This window comes from Felis catus, chromosome A1, assembly GCF_018350175.1.
Source record: "Felis catus isolate Fca126 chromosome A1, F.catus_Fca126_mat1.0, whole genome shotgun sequence".
Taxonomy (NCBI): Eukaryota; Metazoa; Chordata; class Mammalia; order Carnivora; family Felidae; genus Felis; species Felis catus.
In genome coordinates, this window is record NC_058368.1 from 223,621,103 (window position 1) to 223,647,433 (window position 26,331).

The window sequence follows — 26,331 nt, forward strand, 5'->3', positions numbered from 1 at the left end:
TTCTCTCTCTATATATGTATATCCATAACCCCTTTTTTCCAATATAGTTAGTTTCTGCCTTCTCATGTTCTGCTTTGATAATTTATACATATGTCTAGACTTTGTTTTTTTTAGTAGTCCTTTTTTTACATGTATTAGTCTATTTTTTTTTATTTTGGAGTTTTTAAAGGTAATGACAAATATCAGCAATAAAATACATATATTTAGTTTTCCGATTATTAATCCTGCATTTATAGCTCTAACATGTAAATAAAACCAAAAATTTGTCTTTTTCTTCCATCTCGGAATTAATAAACTTACTAAAAAATGGGAAGATTTTTTAAAAAAATATGTGTTTAAGACATATTTTAGGGTATTAACTATAATATTTTTATATCTACCAGAGTTATATAATAATTCTATGGTAAGTTCTGAGTTAAATTATTATTTATTTCTCCCCAAATATGACTTAATATCACACACTGCATGCATTTTTTCTATACGAAGAAAATTATCCTGGGGCACCAGGTGGCTCAGTTGGTTAAGAGTCCAGCTGTTGATTTTGGCTCATGATCTCAGAATCATGAGATTGAGCCCCATGTTGGACTTCACACAAAGTGCTGAGCCTGCTTAAGATACTCTCTCTGTCTCCGCCCCTTTCCTGCTCATGCTCTTTCTCTCTCATTCAAATAAATAAATACACTTTAAACAAAAGAAGAAAATTATCATTTGTGTAAAGAAATTGTACTTTTTATTTTCCCCAAGTTTATTTAGATTTGAAACCCTGAACTTTTTAAACATTATGTATTTTTTTTTTTTACCAACTGCGATGCTTTTCTTAGATTAATGATGAAACCAATTGTTCATCCCTCAGACTCTGACAGCATACAATGAATTCTGACAACTTTCTCCCACTCCAGTTCCTGAATAACATGTAATTTCCTTGATATGACAAAATATCATTTTAGCATGCATGTCATGCCTTGGTGTTCATTTTTCATTTTTCATTTTTCTGTAAGTTAATGAGTTCTCGCAAAGAGTGCCATCATAAAGTTGTCTTTTGCCAAAAGTCCTGTTGCAGCATATGGAGATGGCGACAAGCTACAATAGTAGGGAGATTTGTTTTAACCCAAGCCTCCAAAGTGTGCATAGAAATACTAAATATATCCTTGTGTGTTTTGCAGACAATCCTGGTTTGCTGAGCCATGTGACAGTGGGTATTAGAGTTCTGGATGTCAATGACAATCCACCTGAACTTGCCAGGGAATATGATATTGTTGTCTGTGAAAATTCAAAGCCTGGCCAGGTAAGTTAATTGTTTCCTTCCTATCATTGAGATGGAAGAAAAACAAGCAGCTCTCTTTCTATTATTTTTATATATAATCCTCAAAATCCCTCAGTGTTATTTTTGGGCTCAGTGGAAATAATTTTATAAAGCTTTATTTTAAGTAACCAATAGATTTTTTTTTGAGAATCCTTGAAAATGAATTTTCTCCAGATCCCAAATGTTACTCAAAAAATGAACTCATTCATCATATATCCATCATAGAATTATATTGGATGCTTTGGGTGAAGCCCTGTTATTAAATTAGGAGAAAACTGTGAACTTTCCAGTCCTATTGATGCTGTGAGGCTAGATTACAGAGAAGGCACTGGTTGGTCTACTTTGGAGGGCCTGCAGGAGTGACATGTGTGTGACCATTGAGTAATATTGGTACCAAACGATGTTAGGTTTTAACCACACGAAGAGAATCTATGTATGAAGGGAGTACGGACAGTGGGGGAAGTTAAGAAGAGCTTGAACCTGGGTGGCCAGTCCGGAGGTAGCATGGCAACAGGCTAAAGGAGCACTGTGATTCTGAAGGGAGACCAGTGTGGCTGTGGCACATAAAGTAAGCAGAAGTCTGGCAGGCGATTATACATTTGGTTTTTTGTTTTCTGTTATATAGCAAAGTACACAAACTTAGCATCTTAAAACAACTCTTATTTATGACCTCAGAGTTTCTGTAGGTCAGATGTCTGTTCATGGCTTAGCTGGATCTTTTCAGGGTCTTTCCCAAGACTGGAATCAAGGTATCCATCAGGACCATGATCTTGCCTGAGGCTTGAGATCTCGTCTAAGCTCACCTGGTTATTGGAAGCGTGTAATTACTTTCAGCTACAGACCTCAGAGCTTCAGGATTTTCCTCAGCTCTTGAGTATTACCTGGAGTCTTGACATGTTGCCCCCGGTTCTTGCTCCGTGGGCTTCCCTAATGTAGCCCATTTACTTCATCAAACAAGTAAGAAGAGATCTGCGAAGTCTGTTATCAATCAGTCTTATGAAATATAATGTAGTGCAAAACAATCAGGTGAATAATATATCAACATTTTTGCCATATCTGTTTCTCAGAGGCGAATCACAGGTCACATCCAGACTTCAAGGGGAAGGGATTACATGGAGGCATGAATTCCATGAGGAACACCTTAAAGTTTGTCACAGGTGAATCCGGATAGAAAAGGTCTAGGGTCTAGGTCCAGCCGAGTCATTTGTTCCCCTTTATTGTCTTTGGTAAACCAGAATGACTCTAACTATATTGTCCAGACCTACTTTAAATCATTTTAAAGCTTGTCCTAAAATTATACTACTGAGAAACTTTGCCTTTTTTTTCATAAGGCCCAATCAATACTGTGCAAAAGTAATCATTGCTTATGTTATCAATGCCCTCCTGAGAAGGTATTTGTGTATATATAAATGAACAACTCTTTTTTCCATGTTCATGGACCACAAGAAAATTGGAAAATATGATAAGAACAAAATGGATGAAAAGTATATCCTGAAGTACTTACAGATTATATAATGTATTATATTTTAATCATATTATGTTATAATATAACAGTAATTAATATATTATATAATATATAGATAATATTTTAAGATGATCACTTCAGATAGTTAGGTATTTGTCTATATCACCATTTCAAAAACAGCAAGGAATTTTATGGTACAGATATATAATGATTTATTTACTAAACCCTATTCATTGTGTCAGAAGTGGGTGCACGCATCCTAAAATTATTTTCTTAACATTCATTATAAAAGTACAATTAATAAGAAAAATGTTAAACTTTCAAGGGGAAATTTTAGATTGTAAAAGATAAAGCCACTGAATGTGGACTCTCAGTTCTTGGTAACAGAAGATTAGCCATTCCTGAAGTGAAGATTAGGCGAGCAGGAATTAAAACTACAATAAGAATCTGTATTCCCAATACTGTACTCTAGTTTTGTAAGATGTTCCTAGTTGGGAAAACTGGGTACATAGCATCTCTCTGTGTTTCTTAGAACTGTATATGAATATGTGACTACCAAAAAAAAAATAGAAAATTTAAAGTAAAAATATTTTAAAAGATATATATATATATTTTTTATTTTTTTAACCTGTATTCACTTTTGAGAGACAGAGTGTGAGTGGGAGAAGGGTAAAGAGAGAGAGGAAGACAGAATGAAGCAGGCTCCAGGCTCTAAGCTGTCAGCATAGAGCCTGATGTGGGGCTTGAACTCATGGACCATGAGATCATGTCCTGGGCCGAAGTCGGACGCTTAACAGACTGAGCCACCCAGGCACCCCTAAAAGATAACTTTAAAAGAATAATACCAAAAGCTAATTTTTGAACAAGAAAGATAAAACCCAGAAAACAATGAAAAGATAATTCCCAACAGTGGCAAAATAATAACTGACAGGCATGCATTCTTTTTTCTACCAAAAATATCCCTCAGAAATAAAGACAGGAAAAACTCATAGTTAGGACAACAAAATGTGAAAATCCCATCTTATAAGACACAGTCTCAGAATTATATTGGTTAAAAACAGGAAAATAATTATACTGGTAAGTTTAAGTCACAAGGAACCTCCAAGACAAAATCAATCAGTAAATATATTCGTAAAAACTCAGTTATCAATGAATGAATAGAAATCAAAAGAACATTTTCTGGAGTTTAAAATATGCATCATACACATGGCAACAAGGGATCATAAGTGAGAAAGACACATAAAGTTAAAATATTCTAAACTCCTTAAATTTGGGATCCTTAAATTTTGAGAAATTGATAAACTACGATTTTATAATAGATTTTAGCATGTCCACAGTGCATGCTCTAACCTCTAGATTAACTAATAAAAATAGTAAAAGAACATGTAACCAAATTGTAATAAAGATACTTAATACTAAAGACAGCAATGTTTACATTTCTATTTCTTGATCCTAACTGTATTCATGAAAACATTTGTTCACTTTAAAATAGATCGTACACTTGCCAAATTGTTGCAGGTGATTTTATCCTGCTGGATTATATTTTACAGTACAAAAATATAGGGAAAATAAAATTTTCATATAGGAGCTATTTTCAAGGATTCTAGGAGTCTATTTTATTTTTTTCATGTTTATTTATTTTTGACAGAGAGAGGCACACAGTTGAGAGTGGGTGACAGCAAGGGGTAGAGAGAGGGGGAGACAGAATCCCAAGCAGCGTCCTCCTCTGTCCTAGTGGACCAAACTCACAAAGTGTGACGTCATTACCTGAGCCAAAACCAAGAGTCAGATGCTGAACTGACTGAGCCACACAGGTGCCCCTAGAAAGACTATTTTAAAACTAAAATATAATCCTAATAAAATGTGATGTTTGTAACCAATAGTAATTCCAAAATAATCCAGAAATTCCTGTGAAGTTTGTAAAACTCAAAATTGGAATGACAAGTTCTCATATTTGCTGCTGATACATAGATGGTCTCTTAACACAAAACAGGCAACATAAGATACAAGTTGTAGTGTACAAAATTCTAGTAGCTAGGTAGAGGTCTTGCAATTTTAAAAAAAATCAAGAAATAAGAGAAAAAAATATAGAATAATGGATAAAATAGAAAGAAAATTAAAATGATGTAAACTGAAAGTATACATTAGTATTTATGTTGAAATAAAATCACATAAATACTCAAAAGATACATATTGTCAAAATAGATAAGAAAAAATCATTTAAATATTGTTTAAGGAGGTGTAAAATCAATGTGATAGAGGAAAATAATTTGAAAGAAAACATATAGAAAAACATAACGAATAAGTACTTGAATATGTATGCTTGCTGTAGACATATTCATGCAACTACACACACACACACACACACACACACACACACACACACACATTTCATCAAACAACATTGGTAGATATAAAGAGATACATTCATTGGGATGAAAACAATTTATGCACCAGGTAGAAATAACAATTTTAAATTTATATACACTTATCAATGTTGCCTCAAAATGAACAAAGAAAAAATGATAGAAATATTTAAAACTAGATTAGCCCATTATTGTATTGAGACTTTACTATGCTTTTACAAGAAACTGATAGAGTAATTACATAAGATTTTGGTAAGGATGCTGAAGATTGAAGACCATAATTAAAACATAATTAAATGACAAATATAGAATAATGCACTGAACAACTTCAGAGCATGCATTCTTTTGAAAGTTACAGAAAACATTGACCAAAAATTTATTGTATGCAGGGCCACAAAGCAAGTTTTAATAATTTGCCAAGGATTGGCCTCATTATTTTCTGCATGACAAAAAAAAAACAAAGCTAGATCCTAAGATGCAAATTCAAAAGTTTCGCTAGTAAAATAATCCATTGGAAATAAGGGCATCTCTGAATAAGCTAAGAAACACTTAAGAAATAAAAATTAAAAACATATAATTGGAATGATAGTGAAAAAACATGGTATTAAAAAGGACCAAAAGGGGGAATCTATTTTCTGCATAATTTTAATATTAAAATCTGACAAGGATATATTTTGAATTACGGATATTCTCTCTCGTGAACATAGAAATATCATAAAAGAAATGTTTTCAGAGAATCCAGAAAAAATAATGTTTTCAAATGAAAAAGAAAAATATTAAAATTCATTTCAATACTGGAAATTGAAGCTTTTGATAAAGTTCAACATCCAATTAATAATAAAAATAATAACAACAATGATACTACTATGCATTAGTACAATTTGTAGATAAAATTAATACTTTTCCTAAATATAAGGTCAATATAAATGTATTTCTTGTATTTCTTTATGTCACCAACAATTAGAAAATAAAATTTAAACACTATGCCACTTAATGTCGTTAAAAAATAAAATGTCCAGAAATAAATGTTACCTTTTTTAGGTATCCATTGCCTAATCGATAAATAACAACCTTGAGTAAACTTAGGTTATTTCCTTCCCTGAATCTTTGTTTCTTTGGTTTGTAGGTTATTCAGAGAATTCAAAATTGGATCATTTGAATTGCGACATAAAAATTTAAAAGTCCAAATATAAAGTAATGATGGCATGAGCCATTTTTAGATTTTTTTTCCTTTAGGTAATATATTACTTTCTTTCTTTTTTTTTTTTCCTTCAAGGTAATTTCAAAATTTATAGGATACAGTGAGATGTTGTAGTAGGAGAAACTCATACCTGGTAGTCCATAGTCACCTTTGCAGGTGAAAGCATTGAAAAACGTGGGCAAACAACACTGAGTCCTTGCTCTTGGATGAGCTGATTGAGCTCCTGAGAATGTGAACATTCACTCCCAAAACTGAAACACTAGTATCAGTTTCCTGGATTGAACTCTCTTCATATTGGCCAGTGACCTTGACTTTTTCCATTGACTTCCCATATGTCCCACCTTTTGTTGATGTGAAAGCTTATTCAGGCGTTTTCTCCAGGTCATGCTCTCCTGTCAGTGCCATTTTGCTAGTCTGGCTCCTCTGTTTTACCCTCTACACGGACTACTGAAGCTCTATGGCTTTTCTAAGAAATGATTTGGGTGCCATTGATAAATGCTTTCTTCATCTCTAAAATGAAGAAAAATGTCACAATATCAGGACCCTAAGATTTTATGACTAGATGACTCTCAGATTCCTTTCAATGTGGATTACCTTATTCTCCTGGCATGAAAAGCTATTTGTTGTATTTATTAGAAAAGGCTAAATTTATAACAAATTTATCTTTTTTCTGGGTGTCTAAACCCTGTATATAGTATTTTCCTTTTCTTCATACTACTATTACTGTTTCCAGAGAACAATCAATCACTTGACTTAGCACCCCTAAGTTCTAATGTGATTTCATTAAGTGATTCTATTTATTATCCTTTAAAGACTATATTCAGATCTAGCATCATTGTTGTCTTTAATATTACATAATTTTAGAAGTCACTTTAAAATAGCTGGGTTCTTTATATTGCTTGAGCATTTCTTTCTCCAAACATTTGTTTCACAAAAATGAATTAAAATATTTTACTAAGGGAATAAAGTCACTTGACAATATTTTTGGGGCACCTGGGTGGCTCAGTCAGTTGAGTGCTTGACATCGGCTCAGGTCATGATCTTGCAGTCTGTGAGTTCGAACCCTGTGTCGTGTTCTATGCTGACAGCTCAGAGCCTGGAGCCTGCTTCAGATTCTGTGTCTTCTCTCTCTGTTCCTTCCCCGCTCACATTTTGTCTCTGTCTAAAATAAATAAGCATTAAAAAATTAAAAAAAGAAAATATTGTTTATTGCACCCTTATTTAAAAAAAACAACATTGACAAACTGCATGGTCAATTTGTATGATTAACCTATTACAAGGGAAATGGCCTGAATCTTCCTATTGTTTAATTTTGCAGTCTTTGGTTCATTTAACCTTATGTTTATAGAGTTTCTAGAGAAACTTTGTGCGTTTTGATGCAGAGTAGGAATCGGGAACTCCATTTAAATAATAATTTGTGGAATAAGTTTTCCAAAGCACATTTGTATTGCCCAGCTGTACAAGGCTCCTCTTTCTATAACAATCGCTTTTAGAATTACAGACATTTTTATTATGGATGCTGTGCATCTACATAAAACAGCATGTGGCCATGGCAAAGAGATTCATCTTTTGTGAAGCAGAGGTTTAAACCACATATAACAGCAGAGTTCAGGTTGATTCAGGTATCAATACACCTGAAATACAGCAATATATTTCTCTGAGTTAATATAGTTCCCTGTTCTGAAAAAAAATCTTTTAAGTACCTTGCATGAAAAAAATACTAAGAAGAAAATCATGCATGCATGAAATTTGAAGTCAGTTCCCAAAGTAAAGTGAATTCAAAATAAATGAGATGGGCCTACACATAAAAACCGAAACATAAATGATGAGGACGATTTCTAGCTTATTTATACCAAATTTTCCCGTGTTTGTATGTGTATTTCATTAGCAGCAAACTTAGGAAATATAACATCTGTTAAAAAAAATGTATTGTCTGATACCAGCCTCCCTCCATCCAACGTGTCAATTATTAACAATATAACTTTGTATGAAAAATGTACCTAGATCAGCAGACATCTTACACTTAGATTTGACAAAGATCAACCTCGTTGAACTAACAAAGGTTGGTATTGTTATTAAATAAATATATGCTCCCATGTGAGATTATATTATAAAGCAAATTCATTGATTACTTTAAAGAAGATACAGTGTGTTCCACAGAACGTTCTTTTACTTTAAATGTTTAGTTAGGATTACCTCATTTACCTAACAGAAGACTACATTATTTGTATAAATCCGTGACACTGACTCGTTTGATTTTTTCCCCCAATAAAGTACTCAAGAAGTAATAGACTATGGAAAACACATTTAAACAGAGGAATATATTTATTTAGTAAACACCAACTATCAATTTGGACTCCCCCTCCCTTTAGTAGAATAAATCTGTAACTGCTTCTCTCAGATCTTTCAAAATAATCAAAGAATTTATGCACTAATTACATAATATGCATATGATAGGAAACATCTAATTTCAGTTAAAAGGAGTGAGAGAAAGCAAATTGTTAATGGATTGTACATTACCAACAAATTGAGCAAACGTCACAGGTAGCAGAGTGTAGATAAATCATTACTGACAAAAGGATAGAAAATATTAATGACAGATACATGGCACTTATCTAGATATCTAGACACTTAAATCTTTTAAAAATCACAAACATGTTAGCTTCTTTTTTTTAAGTTTATTTATATTTTGAGAGAGAGAGGGAGCATGAACACGAGCAGGGGAAGAACAGAGAGTGGAAGAGAGAGAGGGAAAGAGAGAGAGAGAGAGAGAGAGAGAGAGAGAGAGAGAGAGAGAGACCCCAGCAGGCTCTGCACTGACAGTGCAGAGCCTGAGGCTGGACTCAGTCTCGCTAACCCTGAGATCATGACCTGAGCTGAAATCAAAAGTCAGACACTTAACAGACTGAGCCACCCAGGAGCCCCAAACATGTTACCTTCTGAGCTGGGTTTACTAATAAAAGTCCAAGGAAACAATAAATGGAAATCTATTTACTACTAAATGAAAAAAAGGTAATCAGTAAACAGAAAAATTGAATATACCTTCTCGCATCAACAGAATATCTCAGAGTTCTAGATGAAAGTAGAGCAACATTCTATGGTTTTGGAGGCATTTTTCAGAAGTATGGAAAAATATTTAAGTGTAGATGTGTCAGCAACAATTCTGTAGGAATTCAAGATGCATGGTTCCCTCTTAAACAAAATGTGGTAATCAGCTCATCATTTGCTATGGACATGAGATCGAGAAATCTTTGAGGAAGATAAATTTGCTACAGTGAGCTTCCTGGCAAATGCAGATTTGAAATTACTGGTATAAAAATGGAAAGTACATTTTGCTAAAGATAACAGTGAGACAGGAAAGATAAAATATAGATTATATCAGTGCTCAACAAATAGAATAAACTTAAGTATAAACACATTAAGGAAATTTAAAATAATGTATAAATTAGTTTCAAATGAGAAAAAAATAATTGTCCCAAAGAAGTAATAAGAGGAAACATAAAATAATTTAGTTGGTTTAAATTGAGTGTTCTCTGTCACTATCTTCCAGAATCACATTCTAGGATAAGAAATGAACTTGAAAATGTGTCCGTAGGTTTTGAGGTATCATTGTCAGCATAATAGGACTCAGAATTAGAGAATGACCATGAACAAAGTGTAGGGGGAGATAGGACATTTCTTTTCCAAAAGAAAAAAAAAATGTACATTTACATTATGTTACCCTGAAAACAATCTTGAAAATTTGGTAGTTTTATTTCAGTTTTATATTAAGTACCTGATATGTACAGAATGTAGGTCTGTTCTTCAGATTATACTACACATTCTCTGACCTCCATGGAGCTTTTCATGCACTTGAGAAAAGTTGTCAGATTGTTTCTGATTATCCATCAATTTATTCTCCTATCAAGTCAAAAGCCAATAGCAAGGGAAGAACGATCTATCCAGAGAGTAGCTGTGCTTCAGATGGAAAAGAAGGCAAACATCAAGGAGATACGTAGATTTTTCAGTTCATAAAGTAATAGCGTGAAGGGAAGGAAAGAAGTGATGAATGATAGAGACTTCTTGGAATATGTGGGCTGGAAGGAGGAGGCTTTACCTAGGATTTCTTTCTGAGAAAGTACATCTTGAACAAGGATGCCAGGGTGAGAGCCGCATGCATATATGGACGAAATGGATCACTTCTATTGCCTGAAGCACTTTTGGCAATGAAATGCGTGTGGACACATGCTTTTCTGGTGTCACTGTCACTGATGATTCCTTTTTAGGACTTTTATATTCGTCCTCATCTGCCAGACCAACTAATGGGCTCGATACTTGGACAGGAATTTACGTTTTAACTGTTGCACATACTGGTGTATCCTTTCACTCAGAAAAGATGGAAATGGGATGAAATTGAGTAAGATGTTTTTAGAAATCGTAACAATTTTTGAGCTGAACACACTATATTTCCCATATAGGACACACTCTTTTCACAAGCTTCTTGTTGCTCTCTTTGTTCTTAATTTATCTAAGGAAGGGATAGATGAAAGATACCTAAGCATTAGGATACAAAGTTTTAAAAGAGGAGAATATTGTCCTGCTTATTGGTTTGGCTATTTCCTCCTTAAGAGTGTAACGTCTACAGCTATTGGGATTTGTGTTCTGTTCTTCGGTCACCTGGAATGTTTTATTTATGTATTCAAACATTGTCTGGTATATCATGCACAGACTCCAAATTTTAGACTGCTTTCTCCCAACCACCGTATATGAGAAGTATTCCATAAAACTCTGAGTGGTCTGGTTTTGCCTTTGCTACTATTTTAACAGTTAGGAGTCCCATCACAATCCTTTAGGGTTTCTGATTCATATCTGTAAAATAGAGGGGCTAGATCATGCTCTCAAAAGTGCCCCGAAACAATAAAAACAGTATGACTCCACTGTGTTTGCATGTACTGAGAACCAGGAACACCACAAATCTGTTGTACATGAACACTAGGATGTTTATATTTGTACACATGATACTCATGTTTCCCCAAACAGGTGTCCATACAAAATCTTGCAACTAATTGGCCCAAGGTACTGTGGGTGATAAAGAAAAAAAAATAATAAATAAATGTCTGTGCTATGCTAGAAAATAAAGTGTGAATGATTATAAATTGTACTGTAATGTGTTTCCTAAAATCTCATATAAGAAGACAGAGCCAATTAGCTGGTACGTTTATTAGTTCAATTTGAAAGCAGGCAAGGTGGATCAAGGGGGCTTTTTAAAATCCTTTTGTGATGACAAATATAATTAAAATCAAAGGAATAAGCAAAATTAAGTTTACTATTTAGTATTTGCTTTCTCTCTTTAGGTTATTCATACCATCAGTGCTACTGATAAAGATGATTTTGCAAATGGACCAAGGTTTAACTTCTTTCTTGATGAACGCCTGTCTATAAACCCAAACTTCACTCTGAAGGACAATGAAGGTGAACACGAATTACATATACTTTTTAATCTATGTGAGATCTGCTTTGACTTAATATGGAATAGGCCTGAGCAGTTTTGTTTTATTTTTACATACCCATGAACAGCTTGCAAATCCGCATTCAAAGTCAGTTTGATGTTAATGTGTTATGATCTGTGAATAGCTTGTATTTAAAATTGAGCCATATGTACAAATAACTTTCATTGAGTTTATTCAGAAGCATTCCTTTAAACAAGAAATGTACATGTAATATGCTCTTGGGCAAATTTTAAGAGAAATCTTAGCTGACAAACATGTTTATGAGAGCTGCTTGCAATTGCTAGGAGGTAGAAAAATTTTAAATTAGGAAAAATGAAAAATATGTCCTAGGGACAGTCAGGAAAGGAAATGCAACGTTTGAATTCATCTTGCATTAGCAAGGCTATCATAATGTGGTGTACAAATTATATTTCCTCTTGTTATTATGAATATTTTTCAAACTATGGGTAGAAAATATGCATAATTGCAGAATATTTTGTAAATTTTGAATTACTTTTGCTTAAACTTCTGTATTGTGTGGGGAAAGAGAGAACACCATAATCTAGTACCTAGAGAAGATTCACCATGATTTAGATTCCCTGTTTGGTAGATTTCTCCAGGTCCTGTAAAAATCAATCTTCTGTATGTAAAGGAAACACTAAGTCATTCTCTATGTGCAGTGTTCTGATTTGTATCAACTTTCTTCTTACCCCAAACTATCTTTGATCATGTTTATCTGAATATGCTCCTTTTGGAATTTAACACTTGCCTCAGAATCCTTTTAAAGAAACAACAGTGCATCCACTTAAGAGTAAACATTTAATTTCCTCTCTATACACTTCAGGGAAAAGGATTTTCAAACACCAAAAAAAAAAAAAAAAATGCTGTTACTTAATGTCAACTCACTAAAACATTATTTCCATCATTCCTAATTCCTTCTTTATATTATCATAACAAGAAGACCAAATTGTACATGTGGCCATAGCAAGATTCATATGAAAATACAAAGCTTGATTGTCTCTCATTTTAACTACCGTATAGTCAGCTCTATGTACGAGAATAAATATTTGTGCATGTTTGTATCTGACATATTGTATTAGTTGATTATTGTAAATTTATTTGCATTTGAATATTCCATTCTACAATCCCAAATATATTTAATGTAAGTATGTTAAATATGTAAAAAAATCTCTTACTATTTCCCATATTTCAATATTTGCAAAATTTGGAGAGCATTTAACTTTCTGCCTTAGATTACAATCATATCTAGATATCTATATCTATATCTATCTATATATTTCAGTTGTTTGTTTTTACATTCCAATAAGGATTTTATTTTATATTTTTAAGTAATTTTCATTTGATAATATAATGAAAATTTGACTTGGATTTAAAGATGGGCATTCAAGTTATTTAACCCATGTAAGTATAAGTCCAAAAGTATTTTTAAAACCAGGAGAATTTTAATATTGTTGAGACCCACTCAGTGATTAAAAATCCGCAGACAAAAATACTATATCTGGAATTTGTGAATTTAATGAATGGCAACATTCAAAAGGGCTGAATTCAATCATTTGACTCACCAGTGGTAGGAACTAATTTCCCTCAAATATATACACTCTTGAAAGGATTTATGGTGCTGATGTACATATTTTTACATTTGTTTTAAATGTAATTTTTTTAACATTTTTAAACATACATACAAACATTTTTCAATGTAAGCTTTTTAACGTTTGTTTTAAACATACATACGAATGCTTTGTCAAACATGTGAGGCCTATGGACAGTTGTGTAGGGATAAAGATGTTTTAATATATTTGTAAGATTATTTTTTAAATGTTGGGAATTGATAAAATTATAAATAACACAAGAAACTTTCTTTTGGATAGGTAAAACAGCAGTTTTTAGAAAAAAAAAAATCAGGTGCATAGCGGAAAGCATGAACTTATGGCAAGCCGATTTGATTATGCTAGATAAGCCACCTAAACGTTCCGAGCCTCAGCTTTTACATCCATAAATTATGCTTTAAAATACCCACTTTGGGGGCGCCTGGGTGGCGCAGTCGGTTAAGCGTCCGACTTCAGCCAGGTCACCATCTCGCGGTCCGGGAGTTCGAGCCCCAAGTCGGGCTCTGGGCTGATGGCTCGGAGCCTGGAGCCTATTTCCGATTCTGTGTCTCCCTCTCTCTCTGCCCCTCCCCCGTTCATGCTCTGTCTCTCTCTGTCCCCAAAATAAATAAACGTTGAAAAAAAATTTTTTTAAATACCCACTCTGGAACTTTGGGAGAGTTAGTGATACCATATGTAAAGATGGCCTTTTCTATAAACACAAGACAGTTATGGATAATAATATGTAAAGATGAAATTAAAAACAGAATAGCCATACCAAAATGAACGCACTCATACATATATATGTTCACAAGTGCATAAATAATTCTCTGGACAACAACCAGCACAAAAATAAAAAGAGAGCAAATATAAATATTAACAATCTAAGCCTGCTGAATCCTGGTAGCTTAGCATTTATATGCCCCCAGAACATACAAAATATATCTAAAAGAAACAAAGACAATGAAAATTAGTGTGTGTGTGTGTGTGTGTGTGTGTGTGTGTGTGTGAGCGAGCATGCATGTGCGCATGCACAGGCACTCACTGCTTACACAAAAGTACACCAGGGAACGGTAGAAGGCAGACCTAGCCTCTGAGCCAGGATGGGTGATCAGGAATCCTTTGGTTTAGTAGCATCTCCCAAACTGCTAAATGGTAAAGACTGAATAGAGAGAAAAAGAGATTTCCAAAATAAGAGAGAAGTGTATATATTATTGTTTACTCTAAGCCCGCAGATCAACACATTAAAAGGTAGACAATGAAATAAAAAAATAAGTCAGAAAGTGAATTTACTCTGAATAATACAAAACACATAAGTGATCAGAAAATATTTTAATAAAAGTATATTTAGGATTCTCAAAATTAAAAAAAAAATAACATGTTTACAAAAAGACCAAGAAGCAATTAAGTGAAATGAGACAATGAAAGAAAACAAGTCTGTATAAAAACAATTTAAAAATCCCTATGAAATCAATGAATTAATTAAATCCTTATCAAAATAAAACTATAGTTTTTGCATATATAAAAAAGTATATAGAACCATATAAGAAACATACAATAATTCAGTTTTATATATGTAATTATATATAAACATATAAAACTATAGTTATTGAATATATAGAAAAAAACTACATATAGAAATTACATATATACAGAACTACATATGTATTACATACATATATACAGAACTACATATAGAAATTTATAGATATTTAGGTATGTATAAAATTACATATATATGTTTATATTCTTAAGTTTATACTGTAATTATAAAGACATATACCCGTATATAAACATATATAATATACGTATATGTATACACATACACATAAACACAGATATAAAGACAGAACAACACAAATTACTAGGCAGCATTACCTCTAGACAGGACACAAAGAAAGTTTAACAAGTCAAATGTAAAATTCATTAATTCAAGCAAAAAAGCTCAGGTAGATCAAAACTTTAAAAATGCATAAGAACACTTAGCAGATACGGAGTATAACGTGCCTAGAAGAATTAAGAAGAAATTATAGCAATCAACAATATAGATAGGTAAAATTACTTGACAGTTTCTCATATTGAAAATAGATGTGTCCTTACAATGAACATAAACACCAAAGCCAAGCACAAAATCAAATCTTCGCTTGGATATGACAGTTTAAAACTGGTAAATCTCAGGGGCGCGTTGGTGGTTCAGTCAGTTAAGTGTCCTACTTTGGCTCAGGTCACGATCTTGAGGTACACGAGTTCGAGCCCCACTTTGGGCTCTGTGCTGACAGCTCAAAGCCTGCTTCTGATTCTGTGTCTCCCTCTCTCTGCCCCTCCCCTCCCACAGAGAGACTCTCTGTCTCTCTTTCTCAAAAATAAATTAAAAAAAAATTAAAAAAAAAACATGTTAAACCTCAAAGATAAAGAGAAAAATCTTTACAGTATCAAAGACAAAATGCAGAATAATTAAAAACAATGAGAATTAGATTTAAAGTAGATTCCTGTGTTAATTTTTTTAAATTTTCTTTAATGTTTATTTATTTTTGAAAGAGAGAGACCAGTGTGAACGGGCCAGGGGTGAAGAGAGAGTGCGATACAGAATCTGAAGCAAGCTCCAGGCTCTGAGCTGTCAGCACAGAGCCTGATGCAGGGCTCAAACTCATGAACCATGAGATCATGACTTGAGTCAAAGTAGAAGCTTATCTGACTGAGCCACCCAAGTGCCCCTAATTTTTTTTTAAAGCTGAAAGAGGTTGACAAAAAACACGTGCTCAAAATGCTGAAGGAAAATAATTTGCTATTATCAATAACCTTTCCTAGATTTAGTTAAAAATGGTAAGCTATCTAAAATCAAGGAAGACCCCTTAGTTAAGAATTTTTTCCAATGTATAAAAAATAAGTTTTTACTGTTCGCGACTGACATTTTGACAAATGTCGTATGAATCTTTGCCTTCAGAATCTCTGCAGAATATAATAGAGAAGAAAAAAATCTTGTAATTCATGTTTTATTTCATATGTTAAAGCTTGAAGAGTAAATGCTAAATTAGCAGAAGAAAAGTCTGTGATTTCCAAAGCAAGGAAGGATTTTCAGAAAGTTAAATAAAAAAGCTTATTTTATCAATGGAGCACAAGGCCAGAAAGGAGAATAAAAGATGGAAAGTGAAAGCATAGAAAATGAAAGAAGAAAGTAGAAATAAGTTCAAACATATTGTAGTCATAATCGGATTAAATATCATTTTTCATCAAAGCTGTATATAAATATGCTGCTTAGAAGAGGTGTACCAAATTCGAAATGAGATATGAAATTGTATATAAAAAGTTGGAAATATTTACCCATTGCTTCAAAAGAAACAACTATTGCTGAAAAAAAGAAAACCCATGATCCATGGGGTCTAAAATAAGACATTTATTCAGCTCACATGTTTACGAAGGAGCACATTCTGGTAGGTTTCTGATAGGTTCATCTAAGCAGCTCTTCTGGTCTCAGGACACCTACAGTCACTACAACTAATCAGCATTGTAAAAATAAAAATATTCTCACTTCAAAGAGAAAAACGTAACCATGATAAATAGAAACAAAACACAAGATTATCCTTGTTAACAGACGATGAAATTGTCTATAGGAAAATGTAAGAAAGTCTACAGAAACACCTTGCATAGTAATGGGATGTTTTGCCAACATTTTTGAATACTAGCAAATGCCCCAAATGGATCGATTTCCTATATTAAAAAAAAAAAAAAAAACCAAAACTACAAGGGCACCTGGGTGACTCAGTCAGGTAAGCATTGACGCTTGGTGTCGGGTCAGGTCATGATCTCCAGGTTTCATGAGTTTGAGCCCTGTGTAGAGCTCTACACTGGAAGTACTCAGCCTACTCCAAGATTCTTTCTCTCCCTCTCTCTGCCCCTTCCCTTCTTACAGTGTCTCTGCCTCTCTCAAATAAATTAATTAATTACAAAAATATATATGAATAAATAGTAAATCAGGTACAATTTAAAATGGCAAAAACAAATCGAGCAAATTAGCACAAACCCTTCTAAAATCATTAGAGGAAAAAAAACCCAATACATAATTTTCAAGTTTATTCTATATAAAGAGCAGTGTTACTGAAAATATAAAAACATACCCCAAAATAATATATTTACCAAATTACTTAATCAGAGCACTTAAATTTTCATATTAATCTATAAATTAAATCTAATTTTAATGATAAACTCAATTAGTCATCTGTTAATAAAATGCAAATAAATAGTAAAGGATTAAGAAAAGCAAAAATGTATTGAAAAAGAAGATGATGGAGGTATGTAATTAGCAGAAACAGAAGAAGAGAGGACATATCCTAACAGATATCTAGACATTATAAAGATGAATATAGTGAATGTAAACCCAGACAGTTGGTTTTTCTCTTTTCTTTTTTTTTTTTCTTTTTCTTTTTTTTTTTTTTTTTTTTTTTTGCAAGTGCCTGACTTAAGCTTTGATTGCCAAGGCCCCCACTTCAAAGAGAGCTATCTGGAACAAACACCATGCCAGCCACAGGACTAGATCAAGATCCAGGCTGCCTCCCCCTGTCCCGGGAGACTCTTTGTTTTAGAGACCTTGATTGATTTTGATAACTGTTGATTTGGACCTTTTTCTCTCTGCCTCTCTTACGATGCTTTAAATTCCCACTCTTATGTTTTAAATTCATCAATAAAGAGTGAGTCTCCCAGACCCTAGGACCCACCCTTGACCCCAATACCAAGAGAACTTGAAGGCCCCTCCACATTCTCTTTCTCTCTACCCTCCACCTCTCTGTGTGACCCCAGGCATGCCACATAATTTCCAGGATATGTAAGTAATAAACATTTTTTGTTTTTTGTTTTTTTTTGTTTTTCAAATTTTCCTAATGCTTATTGTGGAAGAGTGTCTTGCAATCATAATAAGAATCACAAAGGCTGGTCCAACCACAAAATTAGTTATTGATAGGCTAAGACTAGCATAAAACAATGAAATACTCTTTAAATATGGTACTAGTAGAGAAATAAAGAGAGGAGGAGAACAAATTTAGGGGAGTGAATAAAATTAGATATCTAAATCTATCTATAAGCATATGACCTTGACAGAAGGCAAAGGTAGCATTTTTAACCATTGTGGAAAGGGTAATACAAAAAGTACATAGAAAGGGACCGGCTGGTTATCTAGATTCTCTAGAACATCTCAAACACATGAATAAAAATAGATAAATTATATATATATATATATATATATATATATATATATATACACATACACACACACACACACACACACACATACGTGTGTGTGTGTGTGTGTGTGTATGTGTATATATATATATGTAAGTTGACCTGGGTAACATTGTCACTCTGTGCCAGGTATCACTTCCACTGACTTTTTTGTGTTTTTCTGGGTTTTGTTTTCCGTTACTCTCCCATTCCCGCTATAGCCCTTCTCCCAAATTACCATGTACTCAAGGATAGTACCAAAAGTAAGGGTGAACAGAGTATGGTGAAAAAGGAGCCCAGCTTAGCAGATATTTGAAAGGAATAACAGACAAAAGAAATTGCAGACTAAAAATAGATTTCAGGCTCATTCTTCCAAATATTTGCTAGGATAACAATGTAGAGCTAAATAAACTTGGTCTGTGGATGGATCCTGAAAGTCACTTCCAAAGCAGAGAGGCATTGAGATTCACAAGAAAATATATAAATACTGGCCCAGATCTACTCACCACTTCTTACTGTGTTGGAGAAATCACTGGGAATTGGAGCTCAAAGGACTTCCCTCAGCAGAAGATCACAGGACATTGCAAGGGTCAAGCAGGATGAAAGAGAGGCAGTTAGCATATATTGGGATGCACCTAATGTGAAAAAGAGAAAACCATACTTCAATATCTGACAAAGACTTTTTGAGTGGACACATGAAAGCATTGCCAATTTAAAATTTCTGGTAAGGTGATAAAACTCGAATAGCCACTGCTTGAAACGGAATCAGTAATCAGAAAGATGGAAAAAGAAGGAACACTGCCCAAGAGGACACTGCTTTCCTCTCATTCTCTCAAGGGAGTTGAGATGTGATGTCAGTGTCCTTGGACGCCTCCTGCTTTTTTGAGTCTTATGGAATTTTGCTGTCTCTCCTGATTTCTATCATCTATCAAGCTTCAGTCACTTCCCTCTTTTCCCAAAAGTCTTGGTAACCCTGACTCCATCCATACTCAAGACATAACTGGAAAAATTTAATGCCCTTAAGAGAAAATTAGCCAGGACTTTGGCTACCCAACACCCAATACCCAACAGTCATTAGACAGAAAAAAATCCATTTTGTTTTTAATGACAAATGGTTATATGATAACTGGTACTTCCCTCATCACAACACTTGTCACAGGGTGGGCTCTCTCCCCATTTAGACTATAAAATCCAGGCACGCAAGGAATTTTGTCTGACTTATTTAACTGCTGTATTCCTCACTCCTACCATGGTGCCTGACACAGAGGAAACTTTAAGTAAATATCTGTTAAAAAAATAAGAAGGAAAAACAAAGAAGAAAGTTTTAGAGTTTGACTCTGGAAATAGGTTGGCTCTAATTGAAACCCGGTTTCTCTGCTAATTATGTGTGAGACCACCACCAAATCCTTGTTCTCGGTGTGTCTGTTTCCTCCTTTGTAAAATGGAGATATGGACACAATTATTACTATTTTGTAATTTTTAAGAGAGATGAAAATATAAAGAATTTGAAATCACATACGAAGGGCTACATGTTTTAAGGGGCACATTGAAGGTAACTAAAAAGTGAATACATAGATGGAAAAATAATATGAAGAATCCAAATAAATTACTCTGAGTAAAGAAATACTTGAGTTTTAGGTGGGAAGAATACGTAACTATCCCAGACAAATTCCCTAACTCGACAGACAAGGAAATAATTTTACCGGTTTCCAATGAAATTAAATTATAAAGATAATAATAAATGGTGCTGAAATACTTATTTGCAAAATAACGAGCTAATAGTCGATGGATCTTTTTTTAGTGACACTTGAAAAAAAGAACTACAATAAGATAATCTTCTTCCTGTTAGGATATCCTGTTAGCATACTCATGTGACAATCAGGGAAATGTATTTTAAAATACTGAATGCCTCAGTATTTAATATAATTACTATAATATTAAATATAAAATCTATTAATTATAGGGGTGCCTGGGTGGCTCAGTCGGTTAAGTGTCCGACTTCAGCTCAGGTCACAATCTCACGGTCCGTGAGTTCGAGCCCCGCGTCGGGCTCTGGGCTGATGGCTCAGAGCCTGGAGCCTGCTTCCCATTCTGTGTCTCCCTCTCTCTCTGCCCCTCCCCACTCATTCTCTGTCTCTCTCTGTCTCAAAAATAAATAAACATTTAAAAAATCTATCAATTTAATAATGTTCCATTGATAAAATATTTGGAGCTATAGCAGTCAAATGAAAATAATAATAAATGTCTGAAAAGGTGAAGACAAAGTATTAAATGAACAATATATAATTAAGCATCAAACAAAAATAACGATCTAAGTGTAGTGTTTAATCACATTTATGAGGAATAATTATAGTGTAGAAAATAAGAATCTTTCTTGGGGTGCCTGGATGGCTCAGTCAGTTAAGCCTCTGACTATTGATTTCAGCTCAGGTCATGATCTCATGATTGTGAGATCGAACCCCACATTGTCACATTGTGCTCCATGCTGAATGTGGAGCATTCTGAAGACTCTCTCTATCCTTTTCCCTTTGCCCCCCAACTCTCTCTCTTTCTCGCTCTTTCTCTCCCTCTCTCTCTATCTCTCTTTGTCTCTCGCAAACGAGAAAATATGTTTCTTTTTTTAATTGTTAATGTATTTGTTTTCGAGAGAGAGAAAGAGAGAGAGAGATATTGAGAGTGTGGGGGAGGCACAGAGAGAGAAGGAGAGAGAATTCTAAGCAGGCTCCACACTGTCAGTGCAGAGTCCAACGCAGGGCTCGAATTCAGGAACCACGAAGTCATGACCTGAGACCAAATCAAGTTGGACGCCTAAGGGACAGAGCCATCCAGGCACCCCAAAGTAAATATGCTTAAGAAATGTTTATGAAATGGCCATTGAGTATTTTCAGTAAGAATATACTCATTTATTGTATCTAATTAAAAACTGAGGTAAAGCACCTGAAATACACACACACACACACACACACACACACACACACAGCTTTTTTTTTCATGGTTTGACATTTACACTGGCTGTCCAGCATTCTACAGGAGACTCACACTGTATAACTATTCATCACCATTCTTCCTCTCTCATCTTACAAAGAATTTTTTTCTCTAAAAGAAATCTGTAGTCAGCTCTTAAATTGACATTGTTTTTCTCCTACTACTTAATCTGTAAGGGGGCATGTGTTGTCTGTGCTGTATAAGGCAGTGATCTAAGCTGTCCAGAATGTTAAGAATTAAAACACAAAGCTCCTGCTTTCAGGGGACTTGCCGTCTAGTTGGAGAAAAGAAGATGTTATGAAATGTAACTTTTAACTGAAGGCAGTGACACTTAGATCACTAAAGGTTGTACTGAAACGTGATTTGACTTTAAACGATAGAATCCGATCCGCCAGGTAGAATGAATCTGAGAACACTTTTCAATTAGACTGGAAATCAAGACAGCAGAAAGGTGACAGAATGCAGCATCATTTAGAAGAATCTAGCCAGGGACATGTGGTAAGGCAGAGACACAGGCATTTTATTCACTATTCAGAACACATGAAGTATTAAGTACACTGCTATCTATGTCCCATGCTTAGAAAAAAAAAAGATTCTGCCATTAATCCTTTATTTGTCCTAGTACAAAATTGTGGTGAATAGAAAATTTAGTACTTAACCAAAATCTTCAATATTTATCTGGAAAATTTTGACCCTTACCTATTAAAATACTGAAGACTTTGATTTGGAAAGTAACCAAGTGAAGAATTTCTATTTTTTTTTCTTTTTACAACATATATAGCGAAATATATATTGCAAATAGGTTTGTTTGATAAATGACCTTATTTATCATTAACTAACATGTCACTAATAATGCAATTTTATTTAAAATTAAAAACCAGAGTTCAGAAGATAATTTTTAAGTCGCAAGCATTATCAAATTACATTACTCTAAAACAACAAAAAAACATGAAATGCTTCCTGATTAAAATGTAGTTTTTCCTATAATCACCTTCTCTTGAAATTGTAATAGGTAAGCTTCACTTTAGGCTCAAAAACTCACATTGTTTAATTCCAGCTTCTTAACCAAATATCTATAGCTAATGAACTCTGGTCATGTAACCAAGTCTGTGAGTATAAGCTTATACAAGGGTTCTGTGCACACGATTGTTGTATTTATTCATTTTGTAATATAAAAGTGTAATCTAATCCCCCAATATAAATTATCATTAGTCTACCAGGTAAGACTGTTCCGCTTCATAGTCTTTATGCTGCTTTCTTGAGGGACTAGGTTTTATTTGATGCAAGGAGATTTGCCAGCCTAATTCCTAGGCTTAATTCTAATTGTCAAATGCATTTGTAAATCTTACAGATTTTACACATGGAAGAGATAATTTATAATTATGTGTATACTTGTATCTCTGTTTGCAGGGTTCCGAATCACATATAATAAGGCTTTCAACTTTGAAAATCCTTATAATTTTGTTGATAATTTGCTATCTACTCATATTTGTCTCTCAGTTTTCTTCTTTAGATATGCGTTTTCCACTTTGGTAGACACTCCCATTCTTTAAAAATGAATGAGTCCATACCACTTTTTTACATAAATGACCTGCCCCGAAAATTACCATTTTAATGCCATTAAACAAAAGATTCTGTAGACTTTGCTATTCTCTTTGTTGCAACCTTTTGAAGATTTTGTTTTTTCCTTGTTTTTATTACCTTTACTTGTTTCTTGGTAGTATTAATTCATACTTCTGAACATGAGGGTCATATCATTTGTAACTTGTCTTACGGGTTTTAGCAAAATACTTAAAAGGCACTGCTGGAAAGTACTGTTTTCCTTGTGATTATTTGGGTTTGGTGAAAAGCTATCTGAGTTTACACTGAGTTTAAGATAAGGACCATTTTCAAATTTGACTATTTTTTTGTTTTTTTTTAATCAATTAATTAATTTATTTATTTATTTATTTTGAGAGGGAGGGTCAGTGAGAGAGGAAGTGAAAGAATCCTACACGGGCCCTGCACTGTCAGCGCAGAGCCCCATACAGAGCTTGAACTCACGAACCATGAGATTATGACCTGAGCCAAAATCAAGAGTTGGACACAACCCACTGAGCCACCCAGGTGCCCATCGAATTTGACTATGTTTAAAACCTCTTAAAGAGGTGTCATTTAGGGCCTTTTCTCTCGGATTTTACAGTCCATTGGTTTGAAACACGTCGGAAGCCATGAAGAGCCTTGATGTATAGTTTGTACTTCTTTCGCACCATCAGGTTTCTCGTAGTCAATATTCCCAGAGTTTATTTTTGTCCTTCAAATGAGAACTCGCAGCTGGTGTTGTAATGTGCTTAATTTCTCTGCAGAGTCTAACCATTGAAAATTCCGTTTTTAACCACAGGGCTTCGAGAGACCATTTAGCCGTTTCTCCCAATTCCTAAATAAAACGACACCCCGCAGTCCTAACTGAGAATATGGTTGCAGACGAGGCTTCCAACATCCTCTAGTGGATGTGGTAGCAGCTGGGCCCTGCTGAGTCACTTACCTGCAGTCTCTGGTGAGGCTGAGACACGCTGTTTGGGTTCTAGTAGGGATCCCCCTTCCCTCCCAGTCAGATCTCAGTCCTCCTTACTCGCATGGTGGTCACACCTCGAAGGTGGTCACACCTGCTAGCATCATACAGTCCTCTAAGGGAAAATAGAGACCCAAAGCTTGACTAGGAAGAAGGCACAGGGTTCATATGCCATCTTGAGCCTAAAATCGGAAAGCGTGACTTCAAATGCAGTGATTTGTTTTAATGGCCATTTTGCTCTAGATAGGAAAATATTCTTTTGTTCTCTTCTTAGTGATTTTAATCTCTGTTGATTTTTGTTTTTACTTGTATATATTTTTCCTAATGTATTTGGCAGACCCTACCTCCTCTCACCTTTTTTTACTCCCACTCACAAAGGAGTGACAGCAAAGGACAGTTCTGTCCTACTGTTCTCTAAGCACAAGTATAAAAGTAGACAAAGTAAAATGTGCCTAATATTTACCATTCCACGCCACTTTCCTTTTTGTTTTCCTTTTGTGAAACTGTAGGTTATTCTCTGCTTTAATTCCTTCCTGGCTCAGAAGGACATAATGCCCCAGGAGTCACCTCCTCTACCCTCTGCTCTCAGGCAGGGGAAACATTAAAACAACTTCATAAATAGGGTTATGTGTTCACTTTTTAAAGCTAAGGATTTATCCTCACAATTTCCTTCTGTGTTTACAAATTTAGTGACTCCAAACGTAATATCTTCTACTTTGATTCATCCATTCCCACTAAAAATAATAGTATTTGTTAAAGGTATGTGATAAATGATGAGTAGAGGGCTTCTCTTGTAGTTCATATGCTTGTCTCTTTTTTTTTTCTGTAAACAACCCTTATCTCTCCTTCTACAATTATTATATTATTGTGGTCTGGTTATGAATTATTTTGAATTTGGGGCTGGATTTCTATTTTAAAAGTTTCTGTTTTTTTATCACCTTCTCCACTCTTATTAACACTCTTATGCATATTCATATGTGTTATTCATGAGCAGATTTGCTGATACTCTTCAAAGTTCATATTTTTTTCTTCATGTGTATTTATATTTTTTTAAGTCTCTAATACATAGTCTTGTATAGAGAGATGGACATAGTTGATGGTAAAGAGGAACTGAACAGTTTCAAATGTGGTTTTAAAATGTTGATAATAGATAGTAGCTTCTTTTTGGGAAAGACATTTTCCTGCTGTGAATGGAAGATTAAGGCTCAAAGGAAAATGGCAAAGCAGCTCAGAATAGCTATTGCCTGGCATCTGATAAAGAATAGATATCGACAAATTGATGGCTAGGCTCCTTTAAGAACATAGTCTACGTTTCTCTATGTACTTGGTGGAGCCAATTAAGATAATTATAACTATTTTACCAACATATATCTTTTTTAACGACTCTGAAAGCAGAAGCCTTAGACAATGGATGCTTGTGTTTATCTGGGATTTAAAGATGATCAAGAAGGAGTGTGGCAGATGGTCAAAGGGTTGACATTCCAGGGTGCAAATAAGAACATAATGACATATTGGATCATACATTCGTGATTTGGCAGAAAAAGCAAGGGAGGCCAGGAGGATGTTTACAAACTTAAATGAACAGGCAGAATCAGGAGGCTGAAAATTGATATTAGGGCGATTCTAGGGTCAAAGAAGGGGAAGTCAGGAAGCAGGAGAGAAGCAATAAACATTTAGTAGAGAGCTTGAGGAGGTAATGCTGTTGAAGTGTTAGAGGATATGTAAGTTCATTTTCCTTTTAATATCTTAATACATGTCAACATAATAAGGAAACTGTAACAAAAGACAAGTTCCTGCTGAGTGTAGTTCAAATCATTATTTATCAAGTACCTATTATGTGAGAGGAGCTGTACAGGCAGGCAAAAGAGTATTGTTTCATGCATGGTCTCTGATAATAGTTAAATTATGAGTATATCTTATTGCTGCTGGAAGACCAGAAAAAAAAAAAAAAAAAGGAAACAATATGAAGTCATGCATATTTATCTGTCCGGTGAAATTAAATTTCTAGTTCCTAGCTTTCTCTTCAGACATTTAAAATTTTTTTTTAAGTTTAGTTCAATTACAGATCCACATCTGGGGATCTTAAATACATCTGCTGTTCTGATGGATTTAAAAATATTATTTTAATGTCTGCTGGCTGTGCTTGAGAGAAAGCCTATCTTTATACCTGTATT

The 26,331-nt window shown here is 34.2% G+C and overlaps 1 protein-coding gene across 9 annotated transcripts in view; it reads left to right on the forward strand.

Moving 5' to 3' along the window:
• The window catches only part of CDH18 (cadherin 18), a 1,009,468-nt gene that overhangs the window by 968,522 nt on the left and 14,615 nt on the right, over nt 1-26,331 (forward strand). For all 9 annotated transcript variants that reach the window (XM_045038559.1, XM_045038553.1, XM_045038573.1 and 6 more), the window contains 2 exons: nt 1,164-1,285; nt 11,669-11,786. In XM_045038559.1, the coding sequence (XP_044894494.1) occupies nt 1,164-1,285; nt 11,669-11,786 (240 nt within the window). The remainder of the gene's footprint in view (nt 1-1,163; nt 1,286-11,668; nt 11,787-26,331) is intronic.